This window comes from Onychomys torridus, chromosome 7, assembly GCF_903995425.1.
Source record: "Onychomys torridus chromosome 7, mOncTor1.1, whole genome shotgun sequence".
Lineage (NCBI taxonomy): Eukaryota > Metazoa > Chordata > Mammalia > Rodentia > Cricetidae > Onychomys > Onychomys torridus.
The window spans coordinates 73,819,778-73,840,648 of NC_050449.1; the positions used below are offsets into that span (position 1 = coordinate 73,819,778).

General features: G+C 40.8%; 1 protein-coding gene across 1 annotated transcript in view; it reads right to left on the minus strand.

Annotated features, from left to right (window-relative positions):
* Positions 1-20,871, minus strand: part of Impg1 (interphotoreceptor matrix proteoglycan 1) — a 101,800-nt gene that overhangs the window by 74,005 nt on the left and 6,924 nt on the right. The window contains exons 4-6 of the mRNA XM_036193938.1: positions 16,257-16,321; positions 9,677-9,780; positions 5,758-5,910 (exon numbers count right to left, since the gene is read on the minus strand). Of these exons, the coding sequence (XP_036049831.1) occupies positions 5,758-5,910; positions 9,677-9,780; positions 16,257-16,321 (322 nt within the window). The remainder of the gene's footprint in view (positions 1-5,757; positions 5,911-9,676; positions 9,781-16,256; positions 16,322-20,871) is intronic.

Below are 20,871 nucleotides of genomic sequence, written 5' to 3' on the forward strand. Positions count from 1 at the left end.
ATGCACAGAGAGATAATCCCCAATCTCCTCTGGGGCTGGGCTGCATCATGGAATTTTTTTTTTTTCCAGCAGACTGATTTACCTTCTAATTATATTTTCGTGTGCCAATATTAAAAATAGTTTTCATTTCCTGAACCTATAGGAACTCTGGTGATGAAAGCAGCTTAGTCTGGGTGATAAGAGGATACTGTGCGGGGCTGGGTTTAAATATTGGTGCTATGGCTTTGTAGTTGCAAACTCCTGAGTTTATTGCTTCGTTTGAATTGTGGTCTTTTGATCAAAATGGGACAATGGTACCCATGCCACAGGGTACCAGTAAGGACTGAGAAAACAGTAACACATGCCTGGCAGACAATCAGTGACTTTTATAATTGATTATTATTATTTGTTTTCTACTTTTCCACCTGGGTTACTAGCTCCCCGAGAATCTCAATCCTCCCCACCCCACTCTGCCCCCAGGCATGGATTCTCTAGAGGCAGACCCAGAGTTGAGACATTTTTTTTTTAAAGACTCAGCAGGGAAGGGCAGATGGAGGGGCCCCACTGTGATGTGGGGGAAGGAGGCCTGGGAAAATAAGTTTGTGTGCCTTTCCCTACTCTGTAATGAGCTGAACAGAGAAGAATCAGGGGAAAGGAGGGGCCAGGTTCTGCAGAGCAGGTCCTTATTTGGAAGCCCACAGGAGGGGTCCTTGTACATACTTCAGGCCCGATCTGCTATCCTGTGGGAGCAGCTTTGGGACCAGAGTGAATTTGGGGTGTGAAGGTCAAGTGCATGCTGCAGTGTTTGGAGCAAGACATAATGATTCTGAAATAGTCTCTTTACAGAGACCCTAGTCTATTGTGCAAGCAGTTAGTGAAACAAGGAAGTGCCTCCATGGAAGCTGCCCTTGCAGTGCTCAGGAGGGGGAGAGCTGTCTTCCCTCCCCTCCTTTTATGCTCCACAACATAGGATTTTATGTAGGAGATTTTTTTTTTTTTTTATCCATGCCCTCTTTGTGAACCCTGTATGAGTTTGATTAAGAATCAGCTTTGCATCGGAGGGTGTAGATGGTGTTTAGGGACATGATGACAAAAGCCTCTGTTAATTCTGCTAAGTAATCTAGCGGGGACCCTCTTATCATAAAGCACTAGCCACTAAACTGCTAATTAAGTGCCCACTTAACCTTATTAATAATCCCGAGTGCACTGGGGTCTCCCTGATTCCGCCAGAATGTATGTTAACAGGCTATAAAAAGGCAGCTACAGCTGAGTTCTGCCGAGTGTCTGCACGGAAGAAAGCATTGAGACAACAATCAAGTGATTCCTTTTGACATCTGCATTCAATTGCTCATTAGCTTTATTGTGGAAATTAAATCACTGTCCATTAATTCCTGATTAGGCCCAAATGACTGCTAATACAGGCTGGGTGGAGTGCATGGATTGGCCTTCCAGCACAGGCCTTGGAGTGGTCCTGTGCAGGAGCCAGTGAAGGGGCAAGAGACACAGAGGACTGTGCCTTAGGTAATGGTAGACTTTGCAGAAAGAGTTAGCAGTGCTGATGTGATCCTCTTTGGAGCAAAGTTGGACAAGGCACAGACTTCTTTGTTAGTAAGCTTTTCGGAGGGCTAGAGGGCAACTTGATGATACAGTTATCCTTTTCCATAAACATTCACTGAGAAAACTAGGAAGCATTGTGGTGGTGATGAAGGAGCAAAGCTTGACTACCTGGGCGAGAGGGCCAGGCAGATATCATGACAGGCCTCTAATAACTCAGTTAAGAACTAGGCCTCAGTTCTCAAATGTACTAGGCCTGGACCAAACCCCTCCCTCCAGTCAGGTAATAACCAAATGAGGACAAAGCCTGAGATTTGTCCAGGACTGCCACAAAATGGTAAAGCTGTAGCCCTAATCAGCCCCTAACTAGCCCTGGCCAATTAGAATGTACTAATATGATTGCCACTTGCTTAAGCCAATCATATCAAATGACTTAGTTGCCCTATGAACTCTCTTTAGCTGTGCTTAAAAGGAACCCACACATCCCTCTCAAGATAATTGCCATTTTGGATAGGTGAGCAACCCCACATGCATGTGGTGAAAGGACCAAGCAGACACCATAAAAGGCTGCTCGGTCTTCTCTCAGAGACCAGGCCTCAATTTTAGTTTCCTGAGACTTGAGCAAGCAGTTTCTGGGAGGGTCATGAACAAAAGACCTAGTCCTTGCAGTAGCTCCCTTTCTGCACATACTCTGACCGCTCAAGGTTCAGCCAATTGTTTACTGTCTGGGACCCCTCACCAACTTAGAGCTATGTGTATGAGTCAAGGACAGAGCCTGGTCCACTGAATCATCCCCCATAGTCAATACATGCTAGGCCAGGCAGCATCCATGGCAGCCCACTGGCATAAACCAATCCTGATAAACAACATCTGTGGGCTCCAAATGTCCTACTAACAACTTTTGTTGAAAAATTCCTATGGACCCCAACAGTGAATTACATACCCTCACCCAATCCTATGATACAAAGGCTTGTACGACTCTGCTAGCAGTTTTTCCCTTAAAAAACCCCTCATTCTGAGAGCTCAGGGCCATCCTCCTCCAACCACTGTGTGAAAGTGTTGGACACAGACCAAGCCCAGGTTTGTTTGTTATCAATAAACCCCTGTGTGTTTTGCACTGGATATCAGCTCTGTGGTGGTCTTGCTAGGGAGTCTAGCGATGCAGGCACAACAGTGGTATAATAAAGGCTCTTGATGATTGCATCGTGACTGGTAGTTTTTTTGGGACTTCTTGCTGAACCTAGCACTGGGTTGGAATCTCCTCTTTGCCAGGTGATAACTGTGTCTGCTGAGGATGTCCATTTGCCTCCTTGTGCTTCAGTTTCCTCACTAGTTAAAGGGGAAATGATTCTTACTGTACTGTCTGGTTTTATATCCATTTGACACAAGCTAGAGTTGGCAGAGAGGAAGGGGCCTTAAGTGAGAAAATGTCTCCACAAGATTGGGCTGTAGGCAAACCTGTGAGGGCATTTTCTTAAGTCATTATTGACAGGGTGCAGGAGGGCCCAGCTCATTGTGGAAGGCACCATCCCTGGGCTGCTGTTCCTGAGTTCTACAGAAAAGCAAGCTGAGCAAGCCATAAGGAACAAAACAGTAAGCAGCATTCTTCTGTGGCTTCTACATCAGCTCCTGCCTCCAGCTTCCTGCCAGACTTGAGTTCCTGTCCTGACTTCCTTCCATGATGAACAGTGAGTTAGGGTTAGGGTTAAGGTTGGGGCTTGGGTTAAGTTTATGGTTTGGTTAGGGTTAGATAGAGTCTTATAATATTCTCTATTATGCTCCTTTATGTGCTCATAGTGTTAACAAGTCAGATACTAGTCTGTGGTCTGTGGCCAATTTCTTTCAGCCTCAGCAAGATCTAAACTTCTCCTTGAGAGAAGTGGCTGGTTTTTTGTTTTTTTTTTTTTAATGTGGTAGTAACTTTTATAAAGGTAGCTTAAAGAAAAAGAAGGAATATAAGGCTTCATACTTAGAAACCACATTTATGGATAGTCTGGATACACTTGAACTTTTCCCAGCATGGCCAGGTAGCAAAGGGCATCTTTTTTTCATTGTTTGAGAATTTCCTACTCACCTTTCACCTACAAAGATGTATTCATAAAACCTCCTTTACGTCCAACCCCTCTCATCATCTGCAGCAAGTCAATTAACTACAAAGGATCATTTCTATAAACATGAAAGCCCAGGATTCCGCAGTGTTCATGAATCACACACCGGTGCTTAGACGTGGGTTAGCAAGGAGAATGAGCTAGTGAAGAGTTTGTTACCTGTTCCATTTGGTATTTAAAATATACTCTTTCTAACACATCCTCACACCTTTAGGACATCTTCAGAAGATCTGGACACCATGATAACCTGGCCGTCCTTTCAGACTTGTCTTATACCCCTTCATTATCACCTCTTGTTGGGAGGGGGCACAAAACAGCTTGACCTCACAGCTGCCATGAGAGGCTTAGAGGCCCAGACCTAGCTTCTGGACCTAGGAAAAGCCATAAGCTGACCCCACCCAGGGAAGCCTGTGTCTAAGGGGAAATACCTGGCATTCCAAAGTGGGGCCTGCATCTAAGGGGAAATGTCTGACATTGCAAACATTCCCTATACCTACCTAGGCTAGGGACTCTCTGCTCTCAGAGAGTCCAAGCTCCAAGCTTGAAAATAAATGCTCTTTGCTTTCACATATGGGATTCATTCTCTGTGGTGGTCTTTTGGGGGTCCCTACAATCTGGGCATAATACTCTCTCTTTCTGACTTTAATTGACAGAAATGCAAACTATTTTCAATTTTCCCTCATTTTTAGTATTCACTCATGCTGCCTTCTTGGTTTAGATGACTTAACACGTACACGTCTTTTCGCTCCATGTAGGGAACACATGACAAACCAAAGGAATGGTTTTAACAAAGTCCAACGTTGTGAACCAGTGGTATTTTATTGGGGTTACATACAGCAGTATGTGTGAAGGGCTATTTTCAGGACCAGAGAAAACTCAAATGCAGCTGCATCACTAAAAAGTCCACCCCAGCACTAGTAATGACTCAGGAGAGCTGCATCCTCAGAGCGCTCTGCAGGACTTGCAGGTAGCTTTACTGGTCTAGGAATCTACTCCCTGGTCCCCAGTGGTCAGGTTCCCCTCCCCCACAGTTGTTTACCGCTCTAGGAAGAGCCTTTGATAATCTTACTCCTTTGGCATACCCAGAAGTGTGATGTTTACTTCCAGAATCTCATGAGCCTCTCCATTCCTCCTGGAGGGAACATTTCAGTTCAGAGAACACTAATATTCAGGCCCGGCTCTTCCACGTGTCTCACTCTAGGCATTCTAGTACAGGAAATTCCGGGCATCATCTTGGGTTTGGTGCCTCTGTGATAGACTCACTATACCTGGTACACACTTTTGAGGCAGCCCTGGTCATGTCTACAACCCTTTCTGTCTCTTTTCCCCCACTTTCCCATGCCATTCTCAGCATCCATATGCTAGATTCAACAACTGAAGTGGATTAATCCTGCAGAGAGTTAAAAGAACATGTGAATTCAGCCAAAGACAAAGAGATATGATAATGTTCAAAGATAGAAAAGTTATCTTGTGTGAACTTCTGCTCTGGTAGTTGATGAATAAACACTATAATTATGTCTACTTAACGTCATGTATTTAAATTGCATCAAATTGCAAAGACAGCATTAGTGATGTAGTGGTAAACATTGATTTCTTTCAAATTGCACAAGTGGAGATATTAATAGGGATATAATATTATGAATTGAAAATTTACACTTAAGTCCATTAGATTCTCTAGTTAGTGTGTAGGTGATCATTTTATTTTAATCTTCTAAAATTTTAATCAATTTTACTGATATATAATTGACATATAAGAAGATGAAAGCATTTAATATACACCTTGATGAATTTTTGGAAAAGTGTATATTTATGAGTCACTACCATAATGGCAATTTACATATGCAGAATATTTGTGGCTTTTAGCTAAATACATGAAAAACTTACTAAAAATTAAAGATAATTTAAACATAAATAACATCGACCAATGGAAAAGCTGGACTGGATAACTGCCCCAATATTTTGGAACTTAATATATGTTAGTTTTCTTTTTAGTGGTTAACAATGGATGCCTGGTCACAAAAAGTTGGAGCTAATAGCCAAAGGATGTATAACATTCTGTTGGCTCCCAGACAGTGCCATGACTTTGGGTGTGGGTGTGCAGGCTGGGTCCACTCACCTGCAGTTGAGACTGTCTCTCTAGATCCTGGTAATATGGGGACCCAGAGTTGGTGAGCTCTACCTTGAACCTGTGGTTGGGCAGAGAGATGCTGAACTCCACCTTCTCCTCTGGTGAGATTTCAGACACACGAATGGGTTCTGTTTTGCTTTCCTAGGTTAAAAGAAAAAGGGCCTCTAGTAATGTAAACTACACACAATCTGCTATATTAAATAATACATGTTGCTATTACATTAAGAATTGGACTTAATTGTTTTGGAATCAAGTGGTTTTGGAATAGAAGTCCTATTTGTTGGGATTCTGCCACTCTCCAGCGGCATGACCGCACATGTGCAGTTCAGGAGCTAGACAAGAGGGCTTGCATCTTATGTCATCAGTGTGTGCTGATGATTATGTATGCAAGGCGTGGTCATGCAATCTGCACATGTGTGGTGTAACTCTGTAAGCTCACCTGCGCCTTAAAGAGCCGACTCTCTCTGTTCCGTTCTCTCTCCCACAGTCTTTGTCTCTCTCTCTCTCTGCATGTGCTCCTTCCCGAGGCCTGGTTCTCTTGTTCCCCCCCAACCTCTCTTCCTCCTAATAAAGCTCTGATACTGATACTAGGTTTTGCCGTGGCCGTGACCTTTCTGTGTGGTAACCAGCGCCGGTAACCAGTGCTGCTTATTATTCTTACACTGTTAATGAGTTGGTCTGAATTTAAGTGTGAGACAAAGTAAGGCACTACTGGAGCTCCATCGGATTGGTTATTTATGTACTTATTTGAGACAGGGTCTCACTCTGTAGTCCAGGCTGGCCTTGAATTTGAGGCAGTCTTCAAATTTTATTTATTTACTTGTTTTGAGTCAGAGTTTCATTTTTGCCCAAGCTATTCCTAAACTTGTTATGGAGTTAAGTCTGGCTTTGACCCCTTGATCTTCTTGCCTATGTCTGTCCTCCCAGTACCACACTTTTAAAGTAACACATGATAATTACAGGGTACAATGTGGTGTTTTGATATATGTTTATGATCTGGACTGATTGTGTCAGGCTCGCCAACATATTCAGTACCTCAAATTCAAAAACATCTCTTTGTGTGTATGTTGAAAATGTTAAAATCTATTCTCCTAGTAACTTTGAAGCATACAATGTGGTTTCACTTATCGCAGTCCACATTCTCTGTGGACTGGAGATGATTTCTCAGGCTTGACTGGAATCGGTGCTCTTTGGTTCAGTGTTCACATTCTCTGGACTCCGGAGGGATTGATCTATTTAGAGTCCACACGTGAAAACATGGACTTTAAATGCCTTTCACCTAGTACCTTTTACTAGGGACTCCCCATTACTTGTGGTTAAAACCTAGACTCTTTCTTTTCTGCACATTTAGTGTTTCCCAGAGTCTTATTCCAATCTGCTTGAAAATGTTCATTTTTCACTCTTCAGTTCTGATTGCTAGATTAATAAAAGGCCACATTCTTCGGTTTTTCTCCTCCTGGAGGGTCTTCTAAAAATGCTCCTACCTCCAGCAATAGTACCCCTCTCCTCCCCTCCCCTCTCTCTCCTTTCTCTTTCCTCTCTTCTCTCTCTCTCTCTCTCTCTCTCTCTCTCTCTCTCTCTCTCTCTCTCTCATATGCATTTTATTCATTCTATGTTTTGTCTGAAATAGTATTTCCTCTGTCTGGAGTCTAGAAGTCTTTGTCTTCCCTGAACTCCAGTGCCACCGATTGGCATTTCAGCCTCTTGTTTGGCACCTACTCCTTGTACTTGCCTGTTGTCCTCTTTCTATCTGTGGTGATACTTTATTTGTAAAACATGATTTTATTTGTATATTAATAAAGTTGCCTTGGGGTCAGAGCAAGCCATAGCAGAAGCTGGGCGGTGGTGGTGGTAGCTGGAGGGACAGCCGTGGGTGCTGGGAACCGAACCCTTATATGTTTGGTTGTGAACCTAGCCTTTAACGGCTGAGTCTTGTTGGTCCACACAATTCTCTACTGTACAAAAATTCCCCCAAGCAAAACCAAGAAGCTATTTATGCATACAACTTAGTGAGTATGCATGTCTAAGGAATGTACCTCCTGCAACCTGTCCTGGCTTATCATTTCGTCCCAGTCTTTCATCCTGCCACCTTTAATCACAGCGCTCAGAGTGTTCTGTCATATATAATTGAGTATATGTTCCTTGGTGCAGCAGCTTCTCTTGCTTATCTTGGGATATTTGATGTACATCCCTAGTCTTGGTACATCAGTGGACTTCAGTAAAGTAATTGCTGAGGAAAAGAATGGACCATAGATACAAATGGTAGAGGCTGCTCATCAATGGGTATGGCAGATGTTAGATTAAATATGAGGGAATATTTACACAGAGCGAGGTCCTTATACCACATATTGAAGGAAATGGGACACAGGCAATGTGAAGAAAGAGGGAAGAAAGACTACTCATCCTACAAATTTTATGCTAAATGTTTTGAACTATAAAATCCTTTTTTTTCCAATAGCACTTTGTCTGTTGGTGAGGCAAAATTTTTCAGAAAAACACATTATTTTTTATTCCGTGTTCGCAGCAATAGTTCAGCTGTACCTGCTGCCATCTTGCCTGTAGGGCACATAGAGTAGGCAGCAGGGTGCTCATCAGGATTTCTCATGCAGAGCTGGGAAGATGGAATTTTTTTGCCCTTGCCTTGCCTTGGAGGGAAATTGAAAGGATGGGGCAGGGAAGAGACCCCCTCAAAGATTCCGGGGGAGAGGAGGCATGGCTGCAGCAACAGTAGGATGGGGAGTTCTGGCTTGTCATTCTCTGCACAGCCAACTCCATTTCTCAGGAGCAATGAGGGCAACGTTCCTCTGCTTCAGCACTGTCTGGACCAATGCTTCCCTTCGGTGACATTCTGAACAGTTCTCACAGCTGCACCTGTCCACATGGTAGCTAGTGTGTCTCTTAGCCTTAGACCACTGCTTCTATTTTTCCCTGGTTCAGTGTAGACGATTTGATACATTTGGTTGCTGCATGCGTCAGAGTAATGCTGCCAACAAGGCTTATATTTTAGTGGAGAGTGAGTAAATTGGTTGTGACCGATTGATTGATTTTAATGCTTGGGGAGCACTATTACACAGAAGTATCTGTCATGTACTGGGGAGAAAGGTTTCTGCTTGCTTCTTGCAATTACTCCTGGTTTTTTTTTTTTTTTTTTTTTTTTTGAGACAGGGTTTCTCTGTGTAGCTTTGCGTCTTTCCTGGAACTCATTTGATAGCCCAGGCTGGCCTCAAACTCATAGAGATCCACCTGGCTCTGCCTCCCAAGTGCTGGGATTAAAGGCGTGCACCACCACTGCCCAGCACAATTCCTCCTGTTTTATTCTAATCCTCAAAGCTATTTATTTCCTCGGTCCTTAGAATGATGTAAGAATAGTGAATAGAGGTTCTGGAGAGATGGCTCAGTGGTTAAGAGCACTGACTACTCTTTCAGAGGACACTGGTTCAATTCCCAGCATCCACATGGAAGCTAACAACTGTCTGTAACTCCAAAATCTGACACATTCACACAGACATACATGCAGGCAAAACACCAATGCACATAAAATAAAAATAAATAAAAAAGAATAGTGAATTGAATAAAGTCACCGAGATCGCAGAGTGATGCAAACACAGTACTAAAAGTATTTCACCCTTTTCCCTATTTTACTGAAGAAAACAAACCAAGGGCTGGAGATATGACTCAGCTGGTAAGTGCTTGCTGTACAAGACTGAGGCTATGATCCCCAAAATCCAAGGAAAAGCCAAGGGTGAATGAAAGCCTGCCTATAATCCTAGCACACATGTGCCTATATACATGTAAACATGCATACACATACGTATACACACCATATACACATAGACAGGACAAAAAAATAACAAAAAAGAAAAGGCCAGACATGTGCATGAAAAACTGCCAACTCAGAACTTCTTACTGTTGTGGACTTCTGGATATCTTTGAGGGTGTCATTGAGAATCTCGTTGAGGTATGTGTCATCAGGAGGGAGTGGGAAGGGCCTCAGTGACATGCTGGCAACATCTGTAGAAATTAGAAATATTTCAGACACAAAACTAAGACTATAAAAGTTTAAATTAGAGTAAGGTCAAGATTTCATAATTCCAATTTAAATTAAAGCAAGGCCAAGATTCCATAATTCCGCATGTCAGATAAATGCATTCTGAATTCATTTTTCAAAGACCCAATACATATGTCTTTGAAAAAACTATGAAGTCACACTTTCAATATCCATTAAGTTATTCCTTCTGGGGCTAAAATTTGGAGTTCTACTATATGTCGTACAGTTAAATGATTTGTCTAATGAGACCTGATTAATGTTTCTCTTTGTGACTATTTAAAGGACGAAAAGACAAGTATGTATATTGAATCTGTTCTTTTGAACATTATCTGAGACATTATCCAATTCTTTAAAGTCTAGAGTGCTTTAGCAATCAGTAAATTTTAAATATTAAAAATTCAGATCATAGACTCCAAGAGATGAAAGAACATTAAGATGCATCAATTGCCATTTTAGTTTTCTTTTTTTTGAGTTATTTATTTATTTTATTTTTATGAATATTTTGCCCACATATATGTATGTGCACCATGTGAGTGCCTTTTGCTTACAGAGTTTGGAAGAGGGCTTTGAATCCTCTAGAACTGGAGTTATAGAGAGCTGTGGGGTAACATGTGAATACTATGAACCAAACCTGTTTCCTTGGTCAGAGAAGCACTAAGCCATCTCTCTAACCCCTCAAGCCACCCTGTAAGGCATCCCTTTTAAAATGACCATCAAAAACCATTTCAGATCCCTGGAAAAAGATCAGAAACATTTAAAGATACCAAGTAATGGAAGTCTAGGTTCTATTCAAGGAGTAAATAATTTTAACCTATGTGTATTACTATTCTATTATAAATTGTAATTATAGAAATTTCAAAGAAAATAGTGTTATAATTAATTAGTTTATATTTAGTCAGATATTGCTTTTCTTTTTATTTTAATTAGGCAAAAAGCATAGAATGTGCTGGTTTAGTTTTGAGCCTTAGGAAACAGGATATATCAATTAAAAAAATTGTTCTCTCTTCATTCCTCCTGAAGAACATTTTAAAGTGTTGTTTGGCTCTGTGAGATTCTGTGATGTCATTGCATTGAGTGTGGAATTGTGGGTCTTATTGTGTTATCTGGAGAAATGACTTAAAACACACACACACACACACACACACACACACACACATATTTTACATTTATTTGTTTTGTTGTTTAAAGTGTATGGGTGTTTTGCCTGTATGTATATCCTATGCACCTTGTGTGACTGATGTCTTTAGAGGTAACAAGAGGATAATGGACCCCCTGGGACTGGAGTTACAGATGGTTGTGGGCCACCATTGTGTAATGTCTAAATTGTCTACATCTGTTTCCTTAAACATTTATCATTTCTTTTCTTTTTAAATACACAGTAATTTATGATTACTTAGAGAATTACCTTATAGTGTGATAGAGTATTGGAAAAGGTGATACTTTTGGGTCAAATAGTCCATGTCATTTGGTTGGTTAGGATCTGGAAGGACAGTATCACTGGTATCTTCCTTGACAACTATAGCTGAACAGCCTGCTGCAAGCATTTGAGCTGGAGAAATTCTCCATGGTAGCAGGCTTTCTCCTGAGAGGGCTTTCATCAGCCCCCAAATCATTACACAGAGACTTATTATTAGTTATGAATGCTCATCCTTAGTTTAGGCTTGTCCCACCGGGTCTTACAACTTTTTAAAATCTGTTTATCTTCATCTATGCTTTGTTTCAGGACTTTTTACCTTTCTTTTATTCTGTAAAGCATACTTCCCTGCTTCCTCCATGTCTGTCTGTCTGGTGGCTGCCTGATTGGCCAGCCCAGGGCATCTCTCTTTTTCTCCCTCCTCTCCACCCAAGCCTAGATTCCTCCTCCTACTTATTCTCTCCACCTGACAGCCTCGCCTATCCCTCTAATGCCTAGCTATTGGTTGGTCAGCCTTTTATTAGACCAATCAGGTGTCTTAGGAATGCAAGATGAAACAGCAACACATCTCTACATAATTAAACAAAGGCAACATAAACAAATACAGCACATTTTTACATAAAGTAATATTCCACAACATAAATGAATGTAACACATTTTACATAGTTAGACAAGTGCAACATAAACAAATGTAACACTTCTTTACGTAGTTAAAATAATATTCCACAACACTCCACCCTGAGAGAACAATTCAAATTACCCAAACTTTATTATTTTATAACTAATTGGTTATACCCTTTTTTTCCCCAATGAAAATAGCTTAGCAGTTAAACTAGATGAAAAAAATGTTCTTATTTGAATGTTCTAGTTGTTGCTATGAAAAGAGAAATTATTGGGACTAAAAAAGCTAGGACCAATTATCAGGTTCCAGGCCTATCCTTTAGTACATTTAACCTCCTCTGAAGACTGCCCTCCCTTGCTTCACACCTAACGTGCCTAGTAATGCTTCTCACCAAATCCTAATCTCTGTGGTAGGTTGGAACTGAAAATGAGAAAACATGGTGTTTGTCTTTCTGAAACTAGCTTAATTTGCCTAATAACATTATCTCCAGGTGTATCCATTGTACTGCAAATGGCCTAACTTCATTCCTTTTTATGAATTTTGGTCTTCTACCTCTCTTTTGGTTAGTTCAGCTGTCATTCTTGTTAACAAACAATAATATATATGCAATGAAATGAAAAATACATACATGCATATATATATACATATATATGTATATATATGTGTATATATAGTTTTTAGCAAAAATCTCAATCGTTTGATTTGCCAATAAAGACTCGGAAGCCAGATGCTCTCACTGAGTGGGAAGTAACTTCCTTATTTCTCCTGAAAGCTTTTGGTTTGATGTCTACTTTGTTAGATATTTGTATGTTTACACCTGTTTGCTCTCTAATTCCATTTGCTTAGAATACATTTTTCCATGCTCCCACCCTATGTCTGTGTTTGTCTTTGTGTTTGTTACAGACAACAAGCAAAGAGACCTTGCTTCTAAATCCAGTCTGTTAGTATGTGTCTTTTGATTGCAGAATTGAAACTATTAACACAGATATTATTGAAAGATGGGTATTAATTCTTGCCATTTTGCTGTGTGTGTAACACTTGGAACCTTCCTAATCCTCCTTTGCTTATTAAAGTGTGGTTACTTTTTTCCTGTGGCTTCACAGATCTATTTAGCTCAGTGTATAGTAGTCCTGCAGTGCTATCTCAGTGTCCTTAGTTCCTTTAACTTGTGTTTGTCATGGAATGTTTTAATTTTTCCTTCAATGATGAAAAGCAGTTTTGTTGGATATAGTAATCTGGATGGGCAGCTATTGTCTTTCAGAGCTTGGAACACATCCCTCCATGCCATTTGCTTTCAGAGTTTCTGTCGCTTTCCTGGGTTTGCTTTTTCATTTGGCTTGTTGCTCCTCTCTTGCAGCTTTCTTTTTTTCTGTGTTCTGCACACTTATTGTTTTAACTCTACTGTTGACATAAGGAGGATCTTTTCTGGTCGTGTCTCTGTCATTCTAATGCCTCCTGTATCTGGACAGTCATCTCTTCCCTATATTTAGACAATTATCTGCTATAATCTAATTGCTTATATTTCCTGTGCTTTTACACATGCATGCATGCATGCAAGAGCATATAAACACGTACACACACAGACACTCACTACTTTTCTTTCTTCTATGTCCATGATTCATAAATTTCATCTTTTAATGGTGTCTCGCATGTTCTATTTGTACTCTTCATTATAATATCTGTCATTGTCTGAATGTTATAATTCATAACCATGCCTTCAAGCTTTGATATTCTGCCTCTTATTTGATCAATTTATTGGTGAGGATTTCCAATGAGTTTTTTATCTGACTGATTGAAATTTTCATTTTCATAGTTTCAATTTAATTGTTTTTAGTCTTTCCTTCTCTTTATTGAATCCTCCATTCTTATAACCACTCTTTTGAATTCTTTGTTTGGGTTTCATCTAACTTACTCTTATTAGAACACATCACCATGTATTTAGAGAAACCATAGTGCCTTTATTTGATTTTTTAATTTTAATTTTCATGTTTCATATGTTTCTTTAGTGGGACAGATGCATCTGGGATTAGGTCATTGGCTGGATATTTTGATTACTGATAGTTTTTCAGCTGAAGTACCTGGAGTGTTCAGATGGGGTTAAGTTGTAGTAGGATTGAGGTATTAGTCTTCTCCATTGGACTGTGTATAGCTCAACAGCCAAACCTCAGCCAATGTCCTCAAGTCACTGGGCACAAACTCCAGCAGGACTCTGAGGGTAAATTACTACCTACAGATGCAACCCACACTACCGGATAGACCCGCTTTCAAAACTAGTTCTTTCGGCTGTCCTCATTTTTTCTGCAGTGATGAAGTGGCCATCAGAGAGGCTATGGTGAGGACCAAAGCCCCAGTGAAGCCCATGAGGTCTCCAAAGTAGTCTGAATACTGCTGACTTTCACCTGCAAATCCCATTCCCTCCAAGCCTTCGAGAATAGTTTCCATTTAAGTCTTTACCTAATAAATTTAATTTTGTTATGAAGGTCTTTGACAGATAAAACATATTGTTTTTAAAATATCATGTTTTAAAAAACAGAAAAACAAATTTTAATGCTATTAATATTATTGTTTTCTACTGTATAAAAGAAAGCAGCATGAGGGATCTTTTAAAGAAATGCTTCCTGTAAATAATACTTTTCCAAATATGTCTTGATATTAAGACAGCTGGGCGGTGGTGGCACACTGTAGTAGGAATCTTAAAATGTTCTTATTAATGAAATCAAACCCGATGCCAGTTATTGGGGTGAATGCTGGAAGATCAGAGAAGCAGAACAAGCCAAGGCTATCTCACCTTGCTAGTTCCTCAGGTGATTCTGTTTCCTCAGGCTGGAAGCTTCTGAGTCCTCCTCCACATGAATCTCAACTGAACTGTTTTGCTCCAAAGCCTGAATGCTTAACCAACCAAATGCTTAACTAACTACATGTTTTACTCACTTAATTCCTGGTCCTCACGCCTTATCTATCTTTCTGTTTTCTGCTATCACTCCCTGGGATTAAAGGTTGGGTTTCTGGGATTAAAGGCGTGGGTCACCAGGCTTAGCTGTTTCTAAAGTGGCCTTGAACTCAGAGATCCGGGCTAGCTCTGCCTCCCAAGTGCTGGGATTAAAGGTGTGCACCACCACTGCCCAACTTCTGCTATGGCTTACTCTTCCCATTTTCTAGCCACCATTTGTGGCTCTGTATCTAGTGGCTGTCTGATCTCTGACCCCAGATAAATTTATTAGGGTGCACAATATTGTGGGGAACACAATACCACCACAGCACACACCTTTAATCCCAGCACTCAGGAGGCAGAGGCAGGTGGATCTCTGAGTTCGAGGCCAGCCTGGTCTACAAAGTGAGTTCCAGGAAAGGCACAAAGCTACACAGAGAAGCCCTGTCTCGAAAAACAAAACAAAACAAAACAACAAACAACAACAACAACAACAAAACCCCCCAAAAACAAACAAACAAAAAAAGAATCACAGGTCAAACTTCATCTGTTTGGAAGAGGAATTAACAACTATACAACTCTCTGTTTATTTGTTAAAGAATGTTTTTCACTACTTTTTGTAATTGAAATTGAACTAGTCTTACTGCATTATTAGGTGGAAGTAAGCCTAGAAATGGTAAATTATTTTAAATCAGAAGAAATATAAAAACAAAAACGCAGCAGCTTTTTCTTAATGTCAGCAAATAAAATGTATTCTCAGTATTTAAAAATCCCTATTTTTTAATGTATAGATTTAAAAGAACATCCTTCCCTTGTCTTTTTTGAAAATTGAGATGACTCACCAGCTAAAGTTACTTGCTCTGCAAGCCTGAGTGTGATCCCTGGAGCCCACGTCCAGGTAGAGGAGAGAATCCACTCCACAGTTATCCTTGGACTACCACATGTGCATACATACACACCACACAGAAATACATACCCACACACTAATAAAATGTTAAAAAAACTTAAAGTTAAAACTTTATATTCAGTATTGGCAAATGTGCAATGAGATAGGTGATTGCCATTTTGGCCAGTAACCTATTTAAATTATAATAAGATTTCTGGAAAATATTTGGCAAAATCCACAAATACAGAAGTTTAGTATTACTTTTTTCCATAGTGCAGAGATTAAACTTAGGGCCTCAAGCTAGGTAAGCACTCTCCATTGAGCAGTATCACTAGCCCCAGAAATCAGGTTTCGATTTAGCAATGTCCATTGAGAAATTAGTAATTTGAAAGGTATTTAGGCTTAAATGTGTTGACCAAACAGTATTTGTTATGCATGTAGATATTCCACAATAGAACCCAAACTTCTAGAAATGAGCAAGTGAATCATAAATTGTACCAGTTTTCATCAAGGAGTGCTTTGTAAATACCTTTTCCATGATGGTTTGAACTAACAGTGGGGAGGAGATGAAATAAGATCTAAACTTACCCGTGGATAACACAGGGGTTTTGGTAGGCTCTGACAGTGTCTCCTCTGAGGCTATTTCATCTTTTCTATTAGCACAAAAGAAAAGAAAGAAGTGGTGAAGAGGAACTCCATGACAGGGAGCCTGCATTTGAGTTTGCAAATGTATAGACTAACTATTAGAGAAAAGGCATATTTTAGTCGAGTTTTACCTGTTTTTATTACTGAAATGAGGTTTGAATCTAAATCTGTATCTACATCTATATCACTGAAGAAAAAATAGAACAACCTCTTCTAATAGTTATGCCTGACTCCTGATCTTTCTTTCAGCCTTTTGGCTTCGTGTGGTCTCAGGGGGACATTTCTACAGTAAGCAAAACTGAACTTCATTTGGGTCCTAATATCCTATTGTTCTACTGTAACACAGTATTCTTGATATAACAAGTAATGGTGACATAACTGGACATGGAGGTATTCCTTCCAAGTCTCAGACTCCTGTGAATGTGCCTATCTAACAAAGAACTGTTTGAGTTTAAAAAAAAAAAAATGGGAGAGAATTAGTTTCTGAATAGTACAGATTTATTAAGTCTCTGTTCTTTCCATAGTGTACAATGATAACCAGCCCAGAGAGCTGGGGGTAAGACTTCAAATCCATGGATGGCAATGTGGGAAATATACTAGGGTCAGACCCAAGGTCTCAGTGGCAGAGCTGTCTGCATATTCAATATCAGCCCATTTTTGATGGGAAATTGGAATTGTGTGTATGATAAGCTTTGGATCTCTCTGTAAGTTTTGTTTCTCTAAGTGTTAGGTCCCAGTTGATAGCATTTTCTTCAGTATAATATATAATTTTCTGTGGTTCATGAAGACAGAGATGTAAAGGAATGATTGATATTCTGTTCTTACAGAGTTATCTAGACTGGACAGAGCCAACACACCTCTGCCATGCCAACACTTTTTTTTTTTTTTTTTTTTAACCCGAGACAGGGTTTCTCTGTGTAGCTTTGCACCTTTCCTGTAACTCACTTGGTAGCCCAGCTGGCCTCGAACTCACAGAGATCTGCCTGCCTCTGCCTCCTGAGTGCTGGGATTAAAGGCGTGTGCCACCACCGCCCGGCTTCAGGCCAACACTTTGCAAAACGCTAGGAAGTGTAATGTTTAAATATTATCAGCTCTCCTGTTGCATACTATGACAAATAAAAATGGATGTTGGAGCTTGGGAGATGGGTAAATGGGTAAATGACAGCAGGTATGAAGATCTGAACTTGAACTCCCTGCTATACCCCAGAGTCTATATAAAATGTGGACACAGAGATATGGGTCTATAATCCCAGCACTGGGTGTTGGAGACAGGCAAATATAATGGGTTCACTAGCCAGCCAGACTAGCTGAAACAGAGAACTCCATTTATAGTAAAGGAAAGTAGAGTGATAGTGAAAGACAATGGCATTGACCTCTAACCTCCACATGTATAGCATAGGTGAGCACACCTGCACACACATGTGCGCATACATTCTCTCTCTCTCTCTCTCTCTCTCTCTCTCTCTCTCTCTCTCTCACACACACACACACACACACACACACACACACACACACAAAACAAACAAAACAATGGATGTCTGTTGTAGAAATGAGTAAGTAGATTGGTAGATCCAGGATAGCATAAACTTAAATTCTACTGGAATTTGAAATCAGCCATTCTTACTGTTTTTCTGGTATTATGCTATAGGCTTAAAAAATAGCTTTTGTGAAGATGATATTTAAATGTCAAACACTGTGGTATTTATGATTTAGGGAAAACTTCTTTCCTTTTCATTTTGTAGACCTTTGTTTATGTTCAGGCCTTTCTCTTAGGACTACTCAACTCTCCTTGTTCCCAGTTGCCATGAAAAAGAAACTAAGCCAGAGGAGGAGAGTTATATGACATTGGCAGTCACTGCTTAGTTACAGATTAGCGTCCCGGTGTGTGCTGCATTCTTGGGTGGCAGCTTTATCCTCCATAGTCACTTGTGATCTTTCCTCTGAGCTGGCAATTTGTACTACCTGCCAGAAGCTGTGGTTGGAAATCTGGGTGGGGTACCAGGTTCTTGTACTGGCCTTCATTTCAAAGCCATTTGAAATTGGCAGAGTTATGGACTAGTCAGGGGTGTGAAAATTCTCTTTTCTCCTTGCAAAGGTTTTATGCAAAAGAGAAATTTTTCCTTTACCTGCCTTGGCATTTGAAGTTGCTAGGAATTTGAGTCTTTTCCTCCTCTTTAACAATGCCATGGGCACAGGAATAAAAAGAGTTTTTCTCTGTCTGGAAGAGGTGAATGTTCCATAATTTTTTTTTTCTCTATCAAGAATTAAAATGTTTTGTGATGGCTTTTCATGTGGGTGGCCTCTTCTCAACTCTAATGCTTTTTGAAAGTTGGAGTCAGCAAATCATTGTCCAATATTTAAATCAGCAGAGAACATCTCTGTGTCTTGTGAACAAAGTCAGGAGTGTAGGTCTAAACCTTTACCAGGTTGTGCCGTCCTTCCTGGCAATAGCTTGTTGAAGTTGAGTAACCCAGCACACACACTAGGTTAAGACAATGGGAGATGGCTTTGCTGTCTCCTACAGCAGGTGTAGAGTAGTATCCCATGGGTCCTGCTGCTGAGGATGAGTTGGCACTTTCCCAGCAAAGCAAGAAAAGGAAGAAATGCTCAGCCAGAAGATAGGTGCCAAATAAAGTTCAAGACAGGCTGCAGCCTTAAATGGATTGTGAAGATACCTGGGGTGTGGTGGTTTGAATGAACATGGTTCCCATGGACTCATATGTTTGAATTCTTGGTCTATAGTTGGTAGAACTGTTTGGGAAGGATTAGGAGATGTGTCCTTGTTGGAGGAGGTGTGTCCCTGAGAGAGGATTTTGTGGTTTCAAAAGCCCAGGCCATTACGAGTTAGTGTTCTCTCTCTCTCTCTCTCTCTCTCTCTCTCTCTCTCTCTCTCTCTCCCTCCCTCTCTCTCTCTCTTTCTCTCTCTCCCTCTCTCTCTCCCTCTCCCCCTCCATCTTTCTTTTCCTCCCTCCATCTCTGATTTGTGATTTGCTTCAAGATGTGAGTGAGTCCCAGCTGTTGCTGTAGTACCATGCCTGCCTGCTGCAGTGCTCCCTAGCACGATGGTCATGACCTCACCCTCTGACACTGTAAGCCCCCACTAAATGCTTTAAAAAAATAAGTTGCCTTGTTCTTGGTGCTCTGCCACAGCAGGAGAAAGGTAACTAAGACGAGAGCCCGGAAGAGAGGAGGATTTGAATAGGTAGGAGGTAGGGTCTTCCACAGAGGACAGAAAACCCTCAGATCAGAGCCCAGTGTGATCAGGGTGTGCAGTCAGAAAATGGCATGGAGGCAGTGGTGGGATCATGGGTAGCGTGAGGCAAACTGGAGAGGTCAGTGGGCAAGAACTACAAGTTAGTTAGTGTTCCCTTTGCTTCAGTAAAAGGCCTGGGAAGAAACAAGCAACATCAACAGGAAGGTTATTTAAGCAAGACACAATCAAGTGATTATTACATTGTGGAAAAATAGAAAGATAAAAATATAGTACTATGTGGCTGGTAACAATGGGTTGGATAGAAGCCAAAACAGAAAACTGGAAGGAGCTGCTGGAGAGGCCAGAGCTGAACATGAAGGTGATGGTGTTCAGAGACTTTGTAACTTCATGTGTGTGCGCGCGTGTTTGTGTGTGTGTGTGTGTGTGTGTGTGTGTGTGTGTGTGTGTGTGTGTTTTGGCTAGTCCTACCCAGAAGCCAGAGGCCAAGAGATGCCACCAATGCAATTCTTCACATTCAGCTTCCTGTGCACAGACTTGGGGTGTAGAGGCAGGGAGTAGGATGTTCAGAAGACAGTGGGGGACAATGAGGGATATTTTGAGTGGCGCCAAGTAGGACTTGACATACAAAAGAAATAGTGCAGATTTATTAATCTAGAAGTAGTTATGTTAAAGAGAGAAAACATAGTGGCCGAGATATCTACTGGGGACGATCAGACTTGATATTTACCCCCACAGAGTAAACTGACTGAGCTATAGGACAGGCTGGTGGCAAAGACACAAGAAACAAAGTAACAAATGTGAAAGGCATTTTGAAGTATTTCCTGTGACTTATGTGTCTAAATGGGTATGATTTCAGCATGTCATCGACTGTGGTGATTTATGAGTTTGGAGTTGGGCAACAGCATCTCTTCTTCAATCATTTTTGCTGATTCTCTCTCTCTCTCTCTCTCTCTCTCTCTCTCTCTCTCTCTCTCTCTCTCCATGTAGCTAAATTTTCTTATTTGATATTCACTTCTTGTTGAGGATATAGCTCAGTGCTCCAGTAATTTAGTTTGAGAAATACTCGCACTTTCCAGAATACCAAATGAGAGTTAAAATATTCAGGTTGCTCTCGGGTCGTGTTAAGTACTTTCCCGACGTAACTCATAGTTTGCTATGAGTCCTAAGAATTAAACTTTTAATTGCCCTAGATCCTTTAAGCGAAAATACACATTAGATGTGTATCACACCGCGAGGAATTCCATTTTCTTACAAACATCTGTCTCAGTCTGTCAGGTCTGCCCCCTTTCCCTCTGTGCACTTATCTATCTTCGGTGCGGTCTATGCAAGCCTTGTCTATCAGAA